This window comes from Dasypus novemcinctus, chromosome 1 (assembly GCF_030445035.2).
Source record: "Dasypus novemcinctus isolate mDasNov1 chromosome 1, mDasNov1.1.hap2, whole genome shotgun sequence".
NCBI lineage: Eukaryota > Metazoa > Chordata > Mammalia > Cingulata > Dasypodidae > Dasypus > Dasypus novemcinctus.
The window spans coordinates 183,288,118-183,311,780 of record NC_080673.1 but is presented as its reverse complement, the minus strand read 5'-3'; the positions used below and the strand labels follow the sequence as shown (position 1 = coordinate 183,311,780).

The window sequence follows — 23,663 nt, the reverse complement described above, 5'->3', positions numbered from 1 at the left end:
TTGGCATGCTACTCCCTGACCCCACACCTTTGCGTCCCGTGCCTCCTGCTTGCCCCTTGTGTTGCACCCCTCCTTCACATCGCGTCCCCTGGTTCTGGGGGAGCCCCTGGCACCACACCTGAGGGGGCCACCGCTTGCTTTCTCACTGCTGTCACTTGGCTCCTAACTCCCCACTGGGGACGGGACAGGCCCTTCCTGGGTGGAGGGGGCCACCTGCTCTGCTCAGGTGGTGTGGAAGCCTCAGTGGTGGGAGGGTCTCATCCCCACCCTACGCCCCCTGCAGGTAACCAGATCGTGCAGCAATGTGGAGGATCTGAAGAAAATGTGCCTGATGTGGTGCAGTTTCAACGAAAGACAGTAAACTCCCCGTCTTTATCCTAGGCTTTTCAAGTTTCCCAGTACTGTTTTACAGAGTCTAGATTTAAGCATTGAACTTAAAAAAAAAAGAAAAAGAAAAAGAATATAGATCTTATGGGAATGAAAGGCACAATAAATAGAATAAAAAACACATTGGAATCATATAATAGCAGATTTGAGGAGGCAGAAGGATTGGTGAGCTTGAAGAAATGGCCTCTGAAAGTGAACATACAAGAGAACAGATGAAGAAAAGAATGGAAAAAATTAAACAAAGTCTCAGAAAATCAAATGACTGCAAGAGATGTGCAAACATGCATGTCATGGGTGTCCCAGAAGGAGAAGAGAAGGGAAAAGGGGCAGAAGGAATATTTGAAGAAATAATGGTAGAAAATTTCCCAACCCTATTGAAGGACATAGATATTCATGCCCAAGAAACACAATGTACTCCCATCCGAAAAAATCTGAATAGATCAACTCTGAGACACAAAGTAATCAGAATGTCAAATGCCAAAGAATTCTGAGAGCAGCAAGAGAAAAGCAATGCGTAACCTAAGGGATACCCAGTAAGGTTAAGTGCCGCTTTCTCACCAGAAACCATGGAGGCAAGAAGACATTGGTATGATATATTTAAGATACTGCAAGAGAAGAACTTCTAGTCAAGAATCTTATATGTGGCAAGACTGTCTTTCAAAAATTAGGGTGAGTTTAGAATATTGACAGATAAACAGAAACTGAGAGAATTTGTAACTGAGAGACTGGATTTGCAGGACAAACTAAAGGGTATGCTACAACCTGAAAAAGACATGAGAAAGAGGCCTGGAAGAGTCTAGAAATGAGGATTATATCAATGAAAGTAACTAAGAGTGGTGAAAATAAAATATGGCAGATAAAACCCAAATATTCAGGAATAAACTTAACCAATGATGTAAAGCATTTGTAGTCAGAAAACTGCAACTCAATGCTGAAAGAAAAAAGTCCTAAATAATTGGAAGAACATTCCATGCTCTTGGAGATTGAAAGACTAAATATCATTAAAATGTCAGTTTTACTCAAATTGATACACAGATTCAATGCAATCCCGATAAAAATTCTACCAGCATTTTTTAAATAAATGGAAAACATGATTACATCTTAAAAAGGAAAAGCAAATTTGGAAAACTCTCATTTCCCGACATTAAATCACATTACCTAGCTACAGTGGTAAAAACAGCATGGTACTGGCATAAATACAGACACATAGACCAGTGGAACCACACTGATGGTTCAGAAACAGACCCTCACATGCATGGTCAAGTGATTTTTGACTAGCCTGTCAAGCCTACCCTTGTTGGGCAGAACAGTCCAGTCAACAAATGGTGCTCAGAGAACTGGATATGTATAGCCAAAAGAAGGAAAGAGGACCCCTGTCTCACACCTTATCCAAGAATTAATTCAAAATGAATTTAAAAATTAAACATAAAAGCAAGAACCATAAAGCTTCTAGAAGAAAACATAGGAAAATATCTTCAAGACCTGGTGGTAGGTGGTGGGTTCCTAAAAGAGATAAGAGGAGGACTGAGATGGACTACTGATGTTTAACATATGTAGCAGTTTTAATTAACTTTACTATAAAAGTGTGGAAATGTAGAGTTGATGGGAACACATTATAGTGAGTAACAGCTGGTTTTTTAAATAGAAATGTGACTGAAAATGGTAGTCTAGGGATGTAAATGCCGTTTGACAGAATGCTAGAGAATAATCTAGGGACTGAATAGCACAGTAAACCCAGAGGTAGATGAAAATTTTGGTTGATGGTACAAATGTAAGAGTGTCTTTGTGAGCTAGAGCAAATGTACGTCCCTACTGTAGGGTGGTGGGAATGTGGAAAAGCATGGCAAAAGTACAACTGGAGTGACCAGTGGACTGTGGTTAGCAGTAATAATGTAATATTTTTGCATCTATACAAAAGAAGTACTGTGTTGATATTGGGGAAGTATGGAAAATGTGTGCCAAGTGTACACCATGGACCTGGTAATAATTGCATGATATTATCTCATAATCTTTAACAAATGTTCCACCATGGTGTGGGATGTTGATTGAGGGTTGTTGTTTGGGAATTCTTCACATGTGCATGATTGTTTTGTACTTTTATAACTTCTGTCATAAAAATATATTTAAAAAATAATAGGGTGGATTGGGAGAAAAATACACCAAATGTAAGATAAAAACTATAATTAGTAGTAAGATTTTGATAATATTCTTTCATAATTTGTAACAACTATCTCACAGCAATGCAAGGTTGGTGGAGGATTGATGTATGGGGCCCCTGTATGATGTTTACATGTTTGCTTTGTAAGTTCACAACTTGTACTATATACTTATTATTTATGTATGTTCATGTATAAGTAATTAAAAGTAATAATAGGGTGGGTTGGGGGAAAATACTTTGGTTAGTAGTAATATATTGAGGATGCTCTTTAATCACGTTAAAAATATTTAACAACAATGTAAGGTATTGGTGTAGGATGAGGTATGAGAGCCCTGTATGATGTTGTGTATGTTTGTTTTGTAAGTTCACAACTATTACTATACACTTACTGTTTATGTATGTTCATGTATGCGTGATATGCTTCAATAAATTTTTTTTGAAAGTATATCACTGGATTTTTCATTTTCTATTATATTAAAATCCATTGATCCACCCTACACTTTGAGTGGATCCTTTACCCATATATGATTTTGTAAAATCAGTCATTGGTCTTTTGGAAAATACTGGTTCACAGAATTATGCGGATCTGCCAAATGCTGAAACCTTTCATCATACAGTGTTCATAAGTTATATTTCATTAATATCACTACCAATCTCATCAGAAAAGTCTTTTGAGTACTGAAAAGCTGTTAAACACACAGTGGCAGATACAGGTTTCCCAAAATTCTGATTTTGCTTTTAAAGTTTAAATTTTATCATTTGCAACAAATATTGTCAGTTGTTTTACTTAAAGTGATAGGCTCATTTTGGTTTTGGGAAAATGTCTGCCAAATATCAGTGTGTGAATAATCATAGTTTGTTAGTTGTTCTTTCAAGTGAAAATGGAATTCCATTTGAAAATAAAAGAAACTGCCTAGCTTAACTTGCAACCAAAAAATTTAAGTACTTTTCCTAAAGGTATTGGTCTTACTTTGGTGTGCAGCAAGAGTTTTATCTGTATTTGCCATTTCTGTCACAGAGAATATGAAAAAGATTTGTCCTTGAGTTGAGATTTAATAAAACTAATAATTTAAACAGCTTTATCAAAGATCAGTGAAACTATGAGTATGTGGTCGTTAAGAGTGCAGTGATTACTAGTATGGCTTTGATCACTACCTCGACTCTTATAAAGGCAGCAACAATTTTTCCCACCAGTCTTTTGCTCTATCAGTACAACTGTCAACACAGTGAAAAAAATCAAATAACATCTTAGTATTATTTTAAAATTATACTGACTTCATGAATCCCTGAAAGTATTTTGGGGACTCCTGGGGGATCCACAGACCTTAGAGTATATTGACAGTTGAAACTTGTAAAACTAATTTATAACTTACATATATAAAATTAAAATATGCTTCAAGGATATGGAGCACAAAATTTAAACTCACTTTACAGTCTCTAATACAGCTTTCTAATCCCTCAGTAGTTCCTAGTTTGTTTAGTTGCTTGGCATTAAGCACATTTTGGTCACCTCACTTAGAGTGGTACTAATGTACTTTCAAAGGACTTGGCAGTAAATTAGAACAACACAATAAATAGAAAAATATTAAATATAAGCATTTTTTGGAGCCCAGTTCTTTTGGTTTGCTTATTTTTAATTCTTTGTTTCTAGTACTTGAAAGATGAAGATGATGATCTTGTGTCACCCCCTAACACGGAGGGAAACCAGTGGTATGACTTTCTTCAAAATAGTAGCCACCTTAAAGGTATTTCATGTACTAAGTAGACTTTAGCCATATTTGAATTTACTCGAGACCTGGTCTTTTGTAGCTAACAGTTTTGCTGAATACTTGCCAAATATTTATCTAAGTTATTTATGCTTATTTTTTGTGTGCCTAGCGAAACAGCAAAATAACAAATAATGTATGATTCACCATGATGGATAGAAATGGATAAAAAAATTCTGAAATTAACTGTGATGTAGTAAGATTGCTTACTCTTAAGTATTCTAATATTGTTGTCTTTGTACCTTATGAAAAATAAGGGGAAAAGCTATAAAGCCTCCTAGGGAGAGAAGTCTGTTTTGTCAATTTAAATTTTTAATTCCTAAAAGCATAATGAGGTTTATCTGGATTCTCTTGAGGTTTTAGTTCTTTTTTTGTGTTTTCTTTGCCTTTAATTCTCCAGGCCCTTAAATTAAAATGTTACCATAGTAAGACTTTATCAGCATTAAGAGGATGCAACAAAAAATTAGCAGCAACTAACTGAATATGTCAAAACTTTTAAGCATTTTAGATGAAAATATTTTCAAACCATATATTTCTTTGTTTTCTTAAACAGTAAATCTGACCACAAATTAGCAATTTCTTGCCTCCTTGGGGTTTAATAGCTAGCATTTATGGAGTTTTTATTCTGTACCACACACATATATTACCGCTTTCAATCCTCACAACAACCTATGTAAGGTTTGTAATCCCCATTTTACTAATGAGGAAACTGAAGGTCAGAGAAGGCCCAAGATTGCAAAGGCTAGTAAATGTTGGGGCTAGGATTTTACCAACTTCGAAGCCTAAGTTTTTAACGACTCTGTAGTAATTTCTGCCACTTTGATTTGGTTGAGTGAGGGAGGGAGGGAATTCTTTGAGGCCCAGAACTTTGCTTATGGCTCTTTTGTTTTAACCCTAAAAGTCCAAATTACTTTTCAGAGGAGGACCTATTTTGTATTCCTTCAGTGTCTTATTTAAGATCGCTAGAGGCAGCGGACTTGGCCCAGTGGTTAGGGCATCCGTCTACCACATGGAAGGTCTGCGGTTCAAACCCCGGGCCTCCTTGACCCGTGTGGAGCTGGCCCATGCGCAGTGCTGATGCGCGCAAGGAGTGCCCTGCTACACAGGGGTGTCCCCCACATAGGGGAGCCCCACGTGCAAGGAGTGCTACCCATAAGGAGAGCTGCCCAGCGCGAAAGAAAGTGCAGCCTGCCCAGGAATGGTGCCGCACACACAGAGAGCTGACACAACAAGATGACACAACAAAAAGAAACACAGATTCCCATGCCTCTGACAACAACAGAAGCAGACAAAGTAGACAAAGGCAAATAGACACAGAGAACAGACAGCCGGGGTGGGGGGGTAGGGGAGAAAATAAATAAATAAATCTTTAAAAAAAAAAGATATCTCTAGAGAGATGCATTGGTGCAGGTTGATAGAGGGAGAAGAAAGATACAGGGACTCATTTCTTTTAGTGTATTTAAACAGGATGTCCAAAGAGTAAGTGCAAAAATCAAGTGCTAAATACTTGATATATGCACTTTACTAGAGTGCATTAGAGAGTTAGTATCATGCAGTGGGTGAGAAAGGGGGCTCTAGAAGCTGACTGCCTGGGTTGGAATCTTGCTCTATGACAGGCCATTTGCCTAACCTCTCTGTGCCCTAGTTTTCTCATCTGTATAATGAGGTAAGTAGTGTCTTCCTCAAAAAGTTGTTGTGAAGGTGAAATACATTAAGCTAGCTAAAACCCTTAGAGTAGTGCTTGGCACATAGTAAGCTAACAGTAGGTATTAGCAATATATTTGTGGGGGTTTCCTTCATATTATAGAATCTGTTCCCCATGTGAGCTGAAAATGTTAACGTGATTAAAATTCATTTTATCCTGCAGGCTGGGACATGAGATGCTTTATGTAAGAGAGGCCTTCAGAGCTCAGTGGAAGAGGGGATGCTTTGGAGTCAGACTTGGGTTTGATTCATAGATCTGGTCACTTTTACCCTGGGCAATTGCCTAACCCCCCTAAGCCTAATTTTTTACATCTGTAAATTGGAGAGTATTATGCTTTCTTTGTAACATTGTTGTGAGAAATAGAAATAACCTAGTGTGGTAGGTGGTCAGTAAATGCTAAATTTTACATTACTTTTTACTGATAAAGCAGCCTTTTCAAATGTAAAAGCTTATTTACATAGTTTTTTGTCCCATTTTTATTTTTAGTGTCATATTCTTCCAGAAGGGACTGGACTGCTCTTGTTCTATTGTGGCAAGAATAGAGAAGAATGAACTTTATTTCATTATGTGTCATAGGGTTCCCAAATCATTCCTTTCATACAGTCAACAGAAATATACCATGGGATTTTGGTGAGAGAAGTAGAATAAAGACTAATAAGTTGCTAGGACTAAGCTTTCAATCAGTGTGGTCGTTTTTAGTGAGCTGGTAGTAGGGGCTGATGACGGGCAGAAGGTCATGTTCATTTTTAGTGAGGTTGTGTGCAAATAGCATGAGCTAGGCCCTGTGGGCTGGCTCTAACAAATTTTTCCTAATCATCTACAGCTTTTTTTTTTTTCCTGTTTTTGTTTGAAACCAGAAAGTCCTTTGCTGTTTCCTTATTATCCTCGAAAATCATTGCATTTTGTGAAAAGGCGGATGGAGAACATTATTGATCATTGTTTGCAAAAGCCAGCAGTAAGTTTGGAAAAAAACCACATTTACAGTATGTGCCTCACTTATGTAAATAATCACAGTTACTAGGATCAACCACATGAAAATGCTGATATTGAAGTCTTTCTGACTCAGAAAATGGCAATTTTAACTGCATACTTCATTTTATTTTTAAATTTGTAAAAAGGAAATAAATACAAGATTATGGAAAGTCTTGGCATCTTTAGTATTTTACTTGTTCCTAGAACAAACAGTCCTCATTACATAGCTGGTGTATCTTGTGCTTACTAATGAATCAGGCACGACTGATGTGAGCCCAGAGGAAGTGGTTCTTACTTGCCATGCTCTTGTCTCTAAGGTCCCTTTCAACTTGGAATTTTCTTTTTCTCTTTTCCTTGCTGTTAGAACTGTCATGAAAGTTTCCTGTGTGAAAGTTTGATGATATAGATGATGTTTTACCAGGCTTGAACAGGACCCTCAATTACTTTCTGTAGATATTTATCTGTGTATATAAATGCTCTAGTTGTCTTTAAATCTTATTTTCTTAGGATGTAATTGGAAAATCGATGAATCAAGCAATCTGTATTCCACTGTATAAAGATGCTAGAAGGTAATTCTGTTTACCTTTTGTGTGGTATAATTCAGTACCCAATTTAAATTTTTCTTACGTTTCCTTCCTTTTGTTTCAGTGTGGACTCTACACGTCGATTGTTCAAATTTCCTTTTCTGTAAGTATGTTTTTCTCTTCTATCTTATGTGAAAAGTAAAGTTTTTTTTTTTAAGTACTGATAGCTAAATACCATGTATTGACATTAATTTTTTTCCTTAGGTGGAATAATAAAACTTCAAATCTACATTACCTTCTTTTTACTATTTTAGAAGATTCACTTTATAAAATGTGCATCTTAAGGAGGCATACTGATATTTCCCAGTAAGTAGTAATCTAAAGCATGAATTAGTAGAAATAAGATTTTCTTATTTTTAATAATAAAACATTCATCCTCCCTTCCCAGCATTTCAGGTTTTAGTTAGGCAAACAAACCCTGCTTCTGGCTACCCTGAGACTTTAGACTTGTCACTTAATTGTTCTCAGTTTTAGTTTTCACATCATTAAAATGATAATGCCAAATTAGGAAGCTATATGACCCCTTCTAGTTCTAGATCATTTAATTTTGTATTGGTTTGTGGTATTATTTTTTTTTTTTTATTGATTTTGTAAAAATATTACATTAAAAAAAATATGAGGTCCCATTCAACCCCACCACTCCCCCCCCCCAGCAACACTAACTGCCATCATTATGACACATCCATTGCATTTGGTAAGTACATCTCTGGGCATCCCTGCACCTCATGGTCAATGGTCCACATCATGGCCCATACTCTCCCACATTCCATCCAGTGGGCCCTGGGAGGATTTACAGTGTCCGGTGATTGCCCCTGCAGCACCATCCAGGGCAACTCTAAATCCCAAAGGCGCCTCCACATCTCATCTCTTCCTGCCATTCCCCTTACCCATCAGCCACCATGTCCACTTTTCCCACTCCAATGCCACCTTTTCTCTGTGGACCTTGGATTGGTTGTGTCCGTTGCACCTCTATGTCAAGAGGAGGCTCAGATTCCACATGGATACTGGATGCAATCCTCCTGCTTTCAGTTGTAGGCACTCTAGGCTCCATGGTGTGGTGGTTGTCCTTCTTCAACTCCATCTTAGCTGAGTGAGGTGAATCCAATAAATCAGATTGTAGGATGTGGTATTATTTTAGGGTTAGGAAAAATATGGCAATAGAAGACTCAGGATTACATTGTATCTCATGAATTTTTAGAAGTTCAAATTGTATTTTTGGGTACTTACAGAATGGATTTTTATCTCAGTTTGTTTGCCTTTTCATTAAACAAGAGGTCTTGCCCATAGAGACTTCTTTTTTTTTTAATTTTTCTTTTTAAATTTTTATTTATTTCTCCCCACCCCCTTGTTGTTTGCACTTGCTGTATCTGTTCATCTTCCTTGTTTCTTTAGGAGGCACTGGGAACCAAACCCAGGACCTCTGTTATGGGAGGGAGGCTTCTAATTGCTTGAGCCACCTCCGTTTCCTGCTTTGTTGTACCTCTCATTATGTTTTTCTTCTTGTGTCTCTTGTTGCGTCAGCTTGCTGCACCTGCCCATCATGCCTGCTCACTGTCTTCTTTAGGAGGCACTGGGAACCAAACCAGGGACCTCCCATGTGGTAGGCGGGAGCTCAGTTGCTTGAGCCATATCCACTTCCCCATAGGGACTTCTTTTGAAAATCCAACGCAGAAGTCCAGAAAGACAAATCATATTCAGGAAGCCATTCGTATCTTAAATAATCTTAAATCTGAATTAGAAGAAAATGTTTGAAGCCAAAGAGAAATAATTTGGTTGTCCCAGATGTGTTTAATTTTGTAAGATATCTAGCTACTCTGGTGACTAAGATTTTGAACCAAGTTATAATTTTGATGTTAGGTTTATCTGCCTAGGTGTTTTAAGTAAATTAGTTATCAGTATACTGGAGTGAGAGTAATGGTATTTTCAATGTACTAACACTGACAATCATGTTCTTTCAAGCATTTAGATTATTGGCTATCCAGGTTGTTCCACAGTCTCTTTTTTCTCCCTTCTTTCTTCAAGATCTGTAAATAATGGACTAATTGCTATTAAATTTGGGAGCTTCACATATGCCACAACTGAAAAAGTGAGAAGAAGGTAAATCTTGAATCTTGTTCGGGTAAAATGCATATGTACGTGTTATGTGTTTATGTTTAATGAATATAGTTATAGAAATAGAGTCAGACTCGGTACAGTGAAAGTAGAGGTAGAAAGGGCATTGCCACTTGCAGCTTAGTTTGCAAGACTCTTTATTTTTTATAGCGAGAATGACTTGATTACAGGTGAAAAGAATCTTACCCCTTGGTGGAAAGTTATGTAGTGTGGTTTCGTTGAATTTACACTTCTGAGTTCTCTTTCTCCTAGGAAAATAATGGGGCTTCTGGGGGCAGATGGCCTGCAGGGCTGAAGTGCTCATTATGACCAAAATAAATGTTAGGTATCATTCTCTCTGATCCGAAATTTTCTTAGGATATAAAAGAGTAGCAATATAAGCCATCTTTGAGACTTTTCAAGGGTAAGAAGTGACACTAATCGTAGACTGATCTTTTTTCACTTGCTTTTCCTTACTTACAAGTAATTTTTATGATAAAGTCTTTGGAGTTGTTGACCTTTTTTCATGTGTAAAATCTCATTTTTATTTCCCTGCATCTGTTAGAATCACTCTGGTTAATTCTGTTTACCTAAAGTATATATAAGGTATCATTTTTACAATTAGCACAGGCTTTTAAGGCCTGACCATCGATGGCAAGAATTTCTGGAGTTGTGAACCAATTTCACAGATTTTTCTTTTCTTCTGATTACCTCTTTTTAAGTCCTGTTTGGGAATAACCAGTACAACAGATAATTGTAATTTTAGTGCAAACTAACAAGAGATTTTAAATGTTACTGTGCAGAATGTCACTTGGTCTTTTTTTTTTAATCATCATGTTTGCTGCTTGGTACCAGTATAATGTTATGCATATAGTATTTTCTCAGTACTGATGCTCATCTTTGATATAACTAAACTTGTTTCAATTCCAGCACCTACAGTTGTTTAGATGCACAGTTTTATGATGATGAAACTATAACGGTAGTCCTTAAAGACACTGTAGGACGGGAAGGAAGAGATAGACTCTTGGTCCAGTTGCCGTTGTCTTTAGTATATAACAGTGAAGATGCTGCAGATTATCAGTTCACTGGGACTTACTCCACCAGGTACAGATTCATAGCTAAAATTCTTTCTGATATACCAGATACATGTTTTCAATGTGCATTATAGATTCTGATTTTTTACGTAATGGTTATCTAGTTACTAGGAATAATTGAAAAGTGAGCTGAGCAGAAATAGAAATATTCCTGTTTTTTATTCAACAAATACTGACTTTAACTGCTCTTTTTCCTTTGTGTTATTAAAGTAAATCAAGTATTTGCTGGATCAAGGTAGGGGAATGGGGCCTCTTTTAGTTCTGTTTTCAAAGGTAGCATTAACCCCAGTTTGTAGTAGAATTTATTATTTCAGATTTGCCTTTGGTGTTTTCCTTCCAGAATTAGGACTTCAGTATCCACATGGAGAACACAGGGCCATATCTACAAGATCACTTTAGTTGACTGAGATTTAAGTAACCAGATCCATTCTCTAATTTAAAGATGAGCCCAATTGCCTTCTTTGAAAGGGAATCAAAAACTTCACTAAGATGGTATTCTGCCTACTTGAAAATGCAGTATTTTTAATAGAAAAATACTTTTTATAGAGTTTGGTGGAATTGGTAATGTGAATATGAGTAGAAGTTGAACTTATGCTCGACCCTGATACATCAGCCCTGGTAAACCTGAGAAGAGATCCCCTTTCATTCCTGGGTGGTTTTTTTCCGGTCTAGGCTGGATGAGCAATGTAGTGCTATTCCCACACGCACCATGCATTTTGAGAAGCATTGGAGATTACTGGAAAGTATGAAAGCACAGTATGTTGCTGGAAATGGTTTTCGAAAAGTGTCCTGTGTGGTAAGTGCTTACAGATTATTGACTAACTAGAAGTAACATGGAAGTGGTATTACTTCTATGGAAGCTTCATTAAATGCATGAATTACTGTGCAAAAATTTTGCAATTTATAGTGCTTATTGATTATGAACATGTTAGTGACCTAAGCTGTGTAATTCTCCTGTTCTGAGAAAGCTTACTATAAGTACTGACAATACTACACTTTAACAGTCATGAAATTGCCACGGTTGTAGATGGAGATCCTTTTATACAAAATGAAGGCTGTGTTTAGTGATTTTGTTGTAACCTGATGGGAATTTAACTTTCCATAAAGCCATTCGTTGATTTGACCCTCTGATGTATTATTCCTTCTATGTAATATATTAGTTAAGCCATTACTTTAAAGCTCTTTGTGTGGCCTTTTCTTCTTTAGTTAAGCTCAAATCTCCGTCATGTGAGAGTATTTGAGATGGACATAGATGATGAATGGGAGCTCGATGAGTCTTCAGATGAAGAGGAGGAGGCCAGTAATAAGCCTGTAAAAATCAAGGAGGAAGTGTTGTCTGAGTCGGAAGCAGAGAGCCAACAAGCCAGTACTGCTGCTTTGCCTCCTGAGATAGTAATTAAAGTGGAAAAACTTGACCCAGAACTAGATTCATAATCTAGGTTGTCATTATTTTGTATGCCCTCATCATGTCGGAAAGGACATGGACTAAGATATCTTGTGACCACTTTAAATTTTCTTTGTGTGACAAAGAAATAAACAGTAAATCTTTTATTTTCTTTTATTCTGTTTTCTCTCTCTGTGGTATAGTCACTATGATAGATTTTCTCTTTGCTGAAGTTTCTTTAAACTAGTGTTTAAAGAAACAAATTGAATGTGAAGAAAGGTTATTTTTATTTTTTGTCAAAAGGTAGGTATCAGGAATTATTCCTATTTCAGGAAGAAATTACATTTAAATAGTCATTTGTCACTGGAAATTTTGATGCATTTAATGTTAAGAATTTAGGCAACATTTATTCCTGTTTTTCCATCATCCCCTTCTAGTTCATTTCAGGTCTCCAGAATGCTTTCAAAATCTTATTTTCAAAATAAATTAAACTGATTTCCTGGAATGGTAAACTGAAAAGATAGATAATTTCTTTATGATTTAAGTAGAAAAAACACTTCCTGGTATCCTACATGAGTATCTTTCCTTTCTTATTTTGTTATTGTATTTGAGCTCAATTCTTTGAATCATCATTATTTAGATGTGTCTTTTTCACTGTTTAGAGCTGATGAAGGATATTCAGTAGTCATCTGTGTGGTTAATTCTTTGAGAACATTAGAAATGTGGGCCAATAAGACATAATTCAACATTATTGCAAACGAGCTGCTGTTGATTTCCTAATGTTGATTCCTAAAGTAGAGTAGTATTCTTATGTGACTCAAAGTTTCCATTCTATATTTGAATTCTAATATCAGTCCACTGATACATGAAAGAATCAGTTTTTAAAACTTTAGGGAGCCAGTATGGCTCAGTGGTTGAGCACTGGCTTCCCACATGTGAGGTCCTGGGTTCAGTCCCCATCCCCAGTATATAAAAAAAGAGAATTTAAAACTTGGGAGCAGATATGGCTCAAGTGGTTGAGCACCTGCCTCCCACATGGGAGGTCCCAGGTTCGGTTCCCAGTGCCTCCTGAAAAAACAAAAACAACAGGCAAAACAAAAAAACCAACTCGGGGGAGCAGATGTGGCTAAAGCAATTGAACACTCACCTCCCAGGTTCAGTTCCCAGTGCCTCCTAAAGAAAACAAACAATGAGCAAACAGATGAGGAAGCCAACTCAGGGGAGCTGATGTGGCTCAGTGGTTGAATGCCAGCTTCCCACATATGAGGTCCCAGGTTCATTCTCCAGCCCCTGGTGCCTTAAAAAAAAAAAAACTTTTAAATACCTTTAGGCAGGATGATGTACTGCTACCAGGTACATGAACCACTGTAGGATTGCTGTGTCATTTGACTATTTGTTTAATAAGTAGTTGTTACACTTGGATTTTAGGTGCATATCGTTAGGGTACCTCATTTGATCCGGTCTTTGTGAGTTTTAAAGGGAAAACTGAAGAGAAGCTGCTATTTTGTACATGAGGCTGGAGTTGGGACCTGTCATCTTCAGGGTGTTGGCCTGCACGCTTCATCTCTGTAAATACATGATGTTCGTAAATATTGAATGAGAGGTGGTCAGTCTGCGTGGCATATTGCAGAATGTCTTGAATTAGCTTTTGTGAGCAAGGAAGATGAACTGTTGGATGACACTAAGGAGAAATACAGGTTTTAGGTATGTAGATCATTTGAAATTGAGAGCATTGCATAAATTTACCTCATAACTTTAAATAATTTTGATAGATTTTAGGGACAAATAATTACAGCTTTTTCTTAGGGTGAGTTACAATTTCACAGCAAGTAATTAGTTCTCCTTTAGACAGGAAGTTACCCCCTGGAACTTCAACATGAAGTTGATTAAGAATTTTTGCTATGTACACATCTGTCTCCTGGGATCTCAGCATAGGGGTAAATGGAAACCAGGACTCCTAGACTCTTCCCCTACTTGAACCAGCTGTACTTCTGTTGATGGACTGGTTTTCTCCTAAATTGAGAATGTGAATCATTTCTAATTATAAGAGGATGGTTTGTCCATGTATGCTTTTAATTTATATGATATATTAAATATTTAGGACCTAGATTTGTATTACAGCAAAAAAATTGAACCGATAACAGGATCTCTTTTTTTTTTTAAGCTTTAATAAGGTAATTAGAGCAAATAATTTTCAGTTTATCATTGTATTTTTAGATATGACATAGTTTTCTTCATGTCAGCAGATCAACTTTATTTTAAACATTTAGAAGTTATCATTATAGACCCTTGCTTTTCTTTTAGTATATTTATTAGCAGCTGCTGGCCTTGAGTTTTGGATTGAGAATAGAAAGTGTGGGGATGTGGAGGAGTCTGGAAATCAGAGCTGCATCAGTTACTGGCTGCGTGTGAAACTCTGCATGCCTGGCCGTGTGAAATGGGGACAATTAGGTACCTGTCCCAAGGTTTGAGGACTAAATGCCTGTAGAGCATTGTGGTTGACACATGTGAAGTACCTGATAATGATTGTTTTAGAAATTTATTTATTTATTTATTTGCCAGCCTCAACAGGCCTGTGGCAATAATCTTTCTAATTCTCTGGTTTCATAGTTTTGTGTTTTTTTTTTCCCAAAATAAAAAGTTTACACAGCAATATGTTCCTATTTATTTATTAAGTGTGTTTGAAAATAAACATGAAGCAGACTATTACAGTCTTGAGTTTCTGACACCAAAACTAGGGCAATTAATATAGATACCTTGATTAATCTAAATATTTTCACATTCTTGAGAGAAGTCCAGCAAGCAGATAGGTGCTGAATATTAACTTCTGGTGAGAGGGTGTGGTGGTTAGGCTATTGTGTCAACTTGGCCAAGTAATTGTGCCCAGTTGTTTGGTCAAGCATGCACCGGGCCAACTATAATACAAGGGCATTTATGGACTTAAGTCACCATTGACTTTATTGCAGTGGTAAATCATAGATAGCTGATTACGATTACATCAGTCAGGGAGATTGCCATCGATAATGAGTGATGCTTTATCCAATCAATTGAATGCTTTAAAAGGGGAAGTGATTCCAGCATTGAGAGAATTTCCCAGCTTGTCTTTGGACAGCCAGTGTCTCCCAGAACTCATCAAGAACATTCATTGGACTTTCATCGGAACCCATATTTATAGCCTGCCTGTGGAACCTGGACTTGTGCATCCCCATGGTCACATGAGAGACTCTTATGAAACTGCATTCTCTTGACAGATATCTCTTGTTGATTCTGTTTCCCTAAGGAACCCTGACTAATACAGAAGGTATAACTGATCATGGGTTGCATGATGTCATTAGGGGCAAATCAGAGTTTCGATGACAATTCTTAAAGTTATAACAATTATTTCTAGGCTGTTTGCATTTACTAGAATCTGTTTTTGACTATCCAGCATATTCAACTTTAGTTCTTACTGAGTACAGGGAGATAGTATTTAGTAATACACTAAGTCAAGGGTACACCTTATAATGTAAGAATAAGGAATATGTTAGAGTTGAAAAGCATATTTAAACTCTTACGAGGAATATTTGGCCCCGATACTCATTTGAAAAGTTCTAGGAAATGAATTGTTAATATGATCGGTAACATACCTATTTTTCACTTTTTCCCCTGGTTTCTGAGCAAACTAGAACTTATAGACACTTATAGGATAGATCACTACATCAGAATGTCTGGGGTAGTGGTTAAAAATGTAAATTCATGAGTTCATCCCAGAGCCTTTCAATCAAAATTTGAGGATAGGATCTAGGACACTTTGCTTGTTGGCTTACTCTTTTTTTTTTTTCATTTGAAAAGTTGTAGGTTTACAGAAAAATCATACAAAATATAAATTCCCATATACTCCCCCCAAGTTTTCCCTATTATTAAAACTTTGCATTAGTGTGATACCTTTGTTAAAATAGATGAAACTATTATTATAATTATACTGTTAATGTAGTCCGTAGTTTACATTAGGGTTCACTGTATTGTACAGCGCTGTGGTTTTTAAAAACTTTTATTCTAGTAACACCACCACCTATTATCAAAACCTTTCCATTGCCTTAAATAGAAACTCTGTACCAACTAAGTATCAATTCCCCATACCCTATCCTCATCTGGTAACCTGTATTCAAATTTCTAGCTCTGAATTTGCTTATTTTAAATCACTGAGATCATACAATATTTGTTTTGTGTCTGGCATACTTCACTCAACATGAGTCTTCAAGGTTCATCCGTGTTGTCACATGTCAGAATTTCATTCTTTTTTACAGCTGAATAATATTCCATGGTGTATATATACCACATTTTGTTCATCTCTTGATGGATTCTTGGATTGCTTCCATGTTTTGGCTATTGTGAATAGTACTGCTATGAACATTGATATCCAAATATCTGTTTGAGTCCTATCAATTCCTTTAGGTATATACCTAGAAGCAGGTATATATATATACATATATATATATGCCAGGTCATACAGTAATTCTATACTTTCTGAGGAACCAACGAACTGTCTTCCACAGTGGCTGTACCATTTTACATCCCCACCAACGATAAACAAGTGTTCCTTTTCCTCCACACCCTCTCCAACATTTGTTATTTTCCATTTTTTAATAGCCCTTCTAGTGGATGTGAAATGGTATCTCACTGTAGTTTTGACTTGCATTTCCCTGATGGGTCATGAAATTGAGTATCTTTTCATGTGAATTTTTGCGCCATTTATATATCTTTCTTTGGGAAATGTCTATTCAAGTCTTTTGCCCATTTTTAAAAATTGGGTTATCTTTATGTGTTGAGTTGTACGTCTTTTTATAAATTCTGAATATTAAACCCTTATTGGATATGTGGTTCCAAGTATTTTTTCCCATTCTATAGATTACCTTTTTCCTTGATTGATAAAGTCCTTTGGTTCACAAAACTTTTAAATTTTGATGAAGTTTCATTCAACTGTTTTTTCTTTTGTTTCTCATGCTTTCAGTATAAACTCTGAAAAACCATTACCTAACACCAAATCCTGAAAATTCTTCCCCAGGGTTTCTTCTAGGAGTTTTATAATCCTGATTATTAAATTAAGATCTTTGATCCTCTTCGAATAATTTTTGTAGATGGTGTGAAGTAGGGGTTCACTTTCATTATTTTGCATATAGATATGCAGTTTTCCCAGAACCATTTGTTGAAGATACTGTCCTTTCTAAATTGAGTGGACTTGGCAACCTTTTCAAAAATCAGTTGGCCATAGATATGAAGATTTATTTCTGAACTCTCAATTAGTTGGCTTATATGTCTGTCTTTATCCTAGTATCATACTGTTCTGACTGCTGAAGCTTTGTAATAAGTTTTAAAGTAGGGAAGTGTGAGTCTTCCAAATTTGTTCTTTTTCAAAATGGTTCATCTGTTTTTTTGTTTTTTAGGAGGCACCAGGGACCAAACCTGGGACCTCCCATGTGGGAGTAAGGCACTCAACTATGGGAGCCACATCTGCTCCCCACCATATAAGTACGATGATCGGCTTTTCCATTTCTGTATAAAGGGATATTGGAATTTTAATCATGATTGCATTGAATTTGTAAATTGCTTTGAATAGAATTGCCATCTTAGTAATATTTCATCTTCTGATCCATGAACATAAAATGTCCTTCCATTTATTTAGATCTATTTATTTTAGTAATGTTTTATAGATTTCAGTGTATAAATCCTTTACATCTTTGGTTAAATTTATTCCTAGATATTTGACTCTTTTCGTTGGTATTGTAAATGGAATTTTCTTTTTGATTGTTGATTACTAGTATATAGAAGCACTACATTTTTGGGTGTTGAACTTATACTCTGCCACTTTGCTGAATTTATTAGCTCTGGTAGCTTTGTTGTGGATTTTTTCAGGATTTTCTATATATAGGGATCATGTTATCTTCAAACAGGGAAAGTTTTACTTCTTCCTTTCCAGTTTGGATAGCTTTTATTCATTTTCTTGCATAATTGTTCTGGTCAGAACTTCTAGTACAATATAGAATAACAGTGGTGAAGTGGACATCCTTGTCATGTTACTCATCTTAGGAAGCTTTCAATCCTTCACCATTAAGTATGATGTTAGTTGTGCATTTTTTCATATATGCGCTTTATCATTCTGAGGAAATTTCCTTCTATTCCTATTCTTGAAGTATTTTTATCAAGAAAAGGGCTGGATTTTGTCCAGTGCCATTTCTGCATCAGTTGAGAAGATCATATGTTTTTTTTCCCTTCATTCTGTTAATGTGGTGTATTAATTAATTTTCTTACGTTAAAGCACCCTTGCATACCTGGGATAAATCCCCATTGATCATGGTGCATAATTCTTTTAATGAGCTGTTGGATTTGGTTTGCTAGCATTTCGTTGAGGATTTTTGCATCAGTATTCATAAGGGATATTGGTCTGTAATTTTCTTTTCATGTGATGTCTTTATCTGGTTTGGGTATTAGGGTGATATTGGCCTCATTGAATGAGTTGAGGAATGTTCCCTTTTCAATTTTTTGGAAGAGTTTGAGCAGGATTGGTATTAATTCTTCTTGGAATGTTTGGTAAAATTCTCCAGGGAATCCATCTGGCCCTGGACTTTTCTTTGTTGGAAAGTTTTTGATTACTGATTCAGTCTCCCTGCCTGTAGCTGGTCTCTTGAAACTTTCTGCTGCTCCTTAAGTCAGTGTGGGAGTTTGTGTGTTTCTAGGAATTTGTCCATTTAATCTAGGTTATCTAATTTGTTGGTGTATAGTTTGTTCATCATATCCTCTTATAATACTTTCTATTTCTGTGTCCTCTCTTTTTTTTCTTCGTCAGTCTTGCTAAAGGTTTCTTGATTTTACTGATCTTTTTGAAGATCCAACTTTTTTTTTTTAAAGATTTTATTTATTTCTCCCCCTACCCCACCCCACCCTGTTGTCCACTCTCTGTGTCCATTCACTCTGTGTTCTCCTGTGTCTGCTTGTATTCTCATTGGGTGGCTCCAGAAACCGATCCTGGGACCTACTGGAGTGGAAGGAAGAAAGGTAATCATTCTCTTGCGCCACCTCTGCTTCCTGGTCTGCTACATCTCTTATTATCTCTCCTCTGTGTCTCTCTTTGTTGTCTTCTTGCTGTGCCAGCTCTCTCCATTGTCCAGCAATCCTGTGCAGGCCAGTTCTCTGCATGGGTCAGCTCGCCACATGGGCCAGCTTGCCTTCACCAGAAGGCCCTGGGCATCGAACCCTAGACCTTCTATATGTAGACAGGAGCCCAATTGCTTGAGCCATAACTGTTTCCCAGATCTAACTGTTGCTTTCACTGATTCTCTCTGTTGTTTTTTATTCTCTATTCCATTTATCTCTGCTCTAATCTTTTTTATATCCTTCCCTTGGGTTTTCTTTTCTTTTTCTAGATCCACCCGTTGTAAGGTTAGGTCTTTGATTTGAGATATTTCTTCTTTTTTAATGTTACATTTAGAGCTATAAATTTCCCTGTAGTACTGTCTTTGCTACATCTCAAAAGTTTTCGTGTGTGTGTATTTGTTTTCAGGATATTTCCTAATTTCCATGTTATTTCTTCCTTGTCCCTTGGTTATTTAGGAGTATATTGTTTAATTTTCATATATTCGTGGATTTTCTGGTTCCCCCTCTGTTAATGATTTTTAGCTTCATTTCACTGTGGTTAGAGAAGATATAGGATTGAACCTAGGACCTTGTATTGGGAAGCCAGTGCTCAATCACTGAGCTTACACTGGTTCCCCTGTGTTGGTTTTTTAGTTTGTTTTGCTTGTTTTTGTTCTTAGGAGGCACCGGGAACTGCACCTGGGCCCTCCCATGTGAGAATAAGATGCTCAACTGCTTGAGCCACATCTGTGCCCATGATATGATTTTAAATATTTATTGAGACTTGGTTTGTGACCTAATATATGGTCTCTCCTGTAGAATGACCCATGTGCACTAGAGAAGAATGTGTATTCTGCTGTTGTTGGGTAAAGTGTTCTATATGTCTGTTAGGTCTAGTTGGTTTAGAGTATTGTTCCAGTCTTCTATTTCCTTATTGATTTTCTGTCTAGATGTTGTATCCATTATTGAAAGTGGTATATTTTAGTTTACTATTAATGTAGAATGATCTATTTTTCTCCCTTCACATCTGTTAATATTTGCTCCATATATTTTGGGACTCTCCTGCTGTATGCATGTATTAGTATATTTATAATTGTTAGGCCTTCTTGTTGAATTGACCCATTTATCAGCATGTGGTATCTTTCTTTGTCCTTGTAACAGTTATTGACTTAGTCTATTAAATCTAATATTAGTATAGCTATTCCAGCTCACCCTTGGTTACTTTTACATGGAATAATTATCCTTTTACTTTAAACCTACTTGAGTCTTTGAATTTTAGGTGAGTCTCATATCCAGCATCTAGTCGAATAATACTTTTATCCATTCTGCCATTCATTGCCTTTTGATTAGAGAGTTTAATCCATTTACATTTAAAGTAACTGGATAATGCAAGACTTTCTTCTTCCATTTTGCTATTTGGTCTTTATAAGTCTTATACCTTTTTTGTGATGCATTTCTTCTGTTAATGCCTACTTTCATATTCATTTGCTTTTTTGTAGTGAAGCATCTTGAGTTTCTTCTCATTTTCATATGTTTATATTTTTCAGATAGTTTCTTTGTAGTTACCATGGACTTAAATTTAACATCCTAAATATATAACAATAATGTTTGATTTTTTTTGTTTCTTTTTTTGTTTTTTTCAGAAGGCACTGAACTCAGGACCTCCCTTGTGGGAGGCAGGTGCTCAACCACTTGAGCCACATCCACTTCCTTTATTTTTATTTATTTCTCTCCCCTTCCCCCCCAACCCCCCCCCACCCTGGTTGTCTGTTCACTGTGTCTGTTTGCTGCATCGTCTTCTTTGTCTGCTTCTGTTATTGTCAGCAGCATGGGAATTTATGTTTTTGTTGCATCATCTTGCTGCATCAGCTCTCCGTGTGTGCGGCACCATTTTTGGGCAGGCTGCACTTTCTTTCGCGCTGGGCGGCTCTTCTTATGGAGTGCACTCCTTGTGCATGGGGCTCCCCTACGCGGGGACACCCGTGCATGGCACGGCACTCCTTGCGCGCATCAGCACTGCACATGGGCCAGCTCCACACGGGTCAAGGAGGCCCAGGGTTTGAACCGCGGACCTCCCATGTGGTAGACAGATGCCCTAACCACTGGGCCAAGTCTGCTTCCCCCTTTATTTTTTTAATCCATCCCCCCTTGTGACTTTTTTTGTTTTCTGTCTGCTTTCTGTGTCCATTCGCTGTGTGTTCTTCTGTGTCTGTATTTATTTTACTTATTTCCCTGCCCCTCTTCGCGGCTGGCTTGCTGTCTGCTCTGTTTGTCCATTCGCTGTGCATTCTTCTGTGTTTTTGCCTGTCTGCCTGTTTGTTGAGTCACCTTGCTGAGTCAGCTCTCCACGGCGCTTGCGGGCCGGCGGCTCTCCAGTGTGTGGGTGAGCTTGCATTCAGGATGTGAACCCTGGGCCTCCCATATGGTAGATGGGAACCCAACTGATTGAGCCACAGCCGCTTCCCATGTTTGAGTTTTTTATACCAACTTAACTTTAATAGCATACCCAAACACTGTTCCAGTACTTCTCCATCCCCTCACCATTTTGTTGTACTTTTTACAGATTATATCTTTATACATTCTATGTCCAAAACTACAGGTTATTTCTTTTTATTCATTTGCATCTTATAACCTGTAAGAAGTAAAAAAGTTGAGTTACATGCCAAAAAAATACAATACTGGTATTTGTAATTGCCCATATAGTTACCTTTACTGGAGATCTTTATTTGTTTATGCTGCTTTGATCCATTGCCTAGTGTCCTTTCCTTTCAGTCTGAAGAACTACTTTTAACATCACTTTCATTTATATGGAAATGTCTTAATCTCTCCCTTACTTTTGAAAGACAGGCTTGCCAGATACAAAATTCTTCGTTGGCCATGGTTTTCTTTCAGCACTTTAAATATTTCACCTACCACCTTCTTGCCTCCACAGTTTTTGTTGAGAAATTGGTACTTAATATTGTTGGGGCTTCTTTGTATATAACGTGTTGCTTTTCTCCCTCCGCTTTAAGAACATTCTCCTTGTCCTTGGCATCCAGTAATTTGATTACAATGTGGACATGGTTCTCTTTGAGTTTATCCTGTTTTGGTTTTGTTGGGCTTCTTATATGTGTATCTTCATGTCTCTCATTAAATTTGGGAAGTTTTCTTCCATTATTTCTTTTGGGTATTCCTTCTGCCCCTTTCTCTCTTTCTTTCTTCATCTTCTGGGACTCCCATAATAAGTATACTTGTATACTTGATGGTGTCCCACATAGACTTTGTTCACTTTTTTTCATTCTTTTTTCTTTCTTCTTCTCAGCCTGAATCATTTCAATTGTCTTATCTTTGAGTTCACTAATTCTTTCAGCTGCCAGCTCTAATTTGCTGTTGAAACCCTCTAGAGAATTTTTACTTCATTTTTGTGGTCTTCAACTCAAGTATCTCTGTTTCTTTTTTAATATTCCTATCCTGTCTAATGAGATTCTCATATTGTTCTTTCATCATTTTCCTGGTATCCTATAGATTCTTCTTTGTGTTTTCCTTTAGCTCTTTGAGCATGTTGAAGATTACTTTTTAAAAGTCTTTTTAGTCTTATAATCCTTTGTTGTGCACTATACATTTTATTATTTTTAAATACTGAGATTTAGCCCCTGTGCTGTCTGTTCCTTAAGTTTGTATCCAGATAGGTATATGATGGATTTCCTTGAGTGCCAGGAGTTAAAAGAAACAGAACAATAAAGAAAATATCTTTCAGGCTTTGCAAATTTTCTCTGTGTTGGCTAGTGCTCTCTTTCAGGGTTTAACCCTCCTATCGAGAGGATCAGCCCGAGGAAAATGTAAAGTGCTTGATCATCTCCATCTTTTCTGAGTCTTCATCTTCTCCTGGGCTTGTGCTTGCTTGTTGGCCTTAGAAATTCCCCCATTTACAGGAATTTGAGTTCTTCCTCTACTCCCTATGAAATAGACTTTCTCCCCTTCTCTCCCTCCAGGGTACTCTATTATATGACTTAAGCAGATAATCCTTTGCCGCAGGCTGCTTTGACTTAATTATTTCTTATACTGCCTTACCTGTCAACAAGCTAATTCTGACCACAGCTCAAGCTCTGGGAGGGTGAGCCAGAGATGAGTTTCCTGTTTCAGTCACTCAGGCTGCCACCCAATAGAGAGGCACCAACCAACATACAGGCACCCTAGTATGCATATAGCAGTTACTCAGCTCCCTCTGGGACGGAGCCAGGGGCCCACAGCGGGAGTGCAAGCTGGATCCACATCCCATTGAGGGGATGGAGCCAGCAGGGCGCCATGAGTTCCTACCATTTTCAAAGCTGCACTTCCTTGATTTGGCACTTGCCCAGTTACTGCAATCCTTTAACTGTTTTGTGCAGTTTTGAGAAAGATGGCTTTGCCAGTTTTGGGTAATTATGCAAAGA

The 23,663-nt window shown here is 37.1% G+C and overlaps 1 protein-coding gene across 1 annotated transcript in view; it reads left to right on the top strand.

Annotated features, from left to right (window-relative positions):
- ANAPC4 (anaphase promoting complex subunit 4) overlaps nucleotides 1–12,306 on the top strand; it is a 40,962-nt gene extending 28,656 nt beyond the window's left edge. The window contains exons 21-29 of the mRNA XM_058300200.2: nucleotides 4,197–4,290; nucleotides 6,874–6,971; nucleotides 7,496–7,557; nucleotides 7,637–7,675; nucleotides 7,777–7,878; nucleotides 9,595–9,669; nucleotides 10,594–10,767; nucleotides 11,430–11,553; nucleotides 11,964–12,306. Of these exons, the coding sequence (XP_058156183.1) occupies nucleotides 4,197–4,290; nucleotides 6,874–6,971; nucleotides 7,496–7,557; nucleotides 7,637–7,675; nucleotides 7,777–7,878; nucleotides 9,595–9,669; nucleotides 10,594–10,767; nucleotides 11,430–11,553; nucleotides 11,964–12,191 (996 nt within the window). The 3' untranslated portion in view covers nucleotides 12,192–12,306. The remainder of the gene's footprint in view (nucleotides 1–4,196; nucleotides 4,291–6,873; nucleotides 6,972–7,495; nucleotides 7,558–7,636; nucleotides 7,676–7,776; nucleotides 7,879–9,594; nucleotides 9,670–10,593; nucleotides 10,768–11,429; nucleotides 11,554–11,963) is intronic.
- The last annotated feature ends 11,357 nt before the right edge of the window (nucleotides 12,307–23,663 follow it).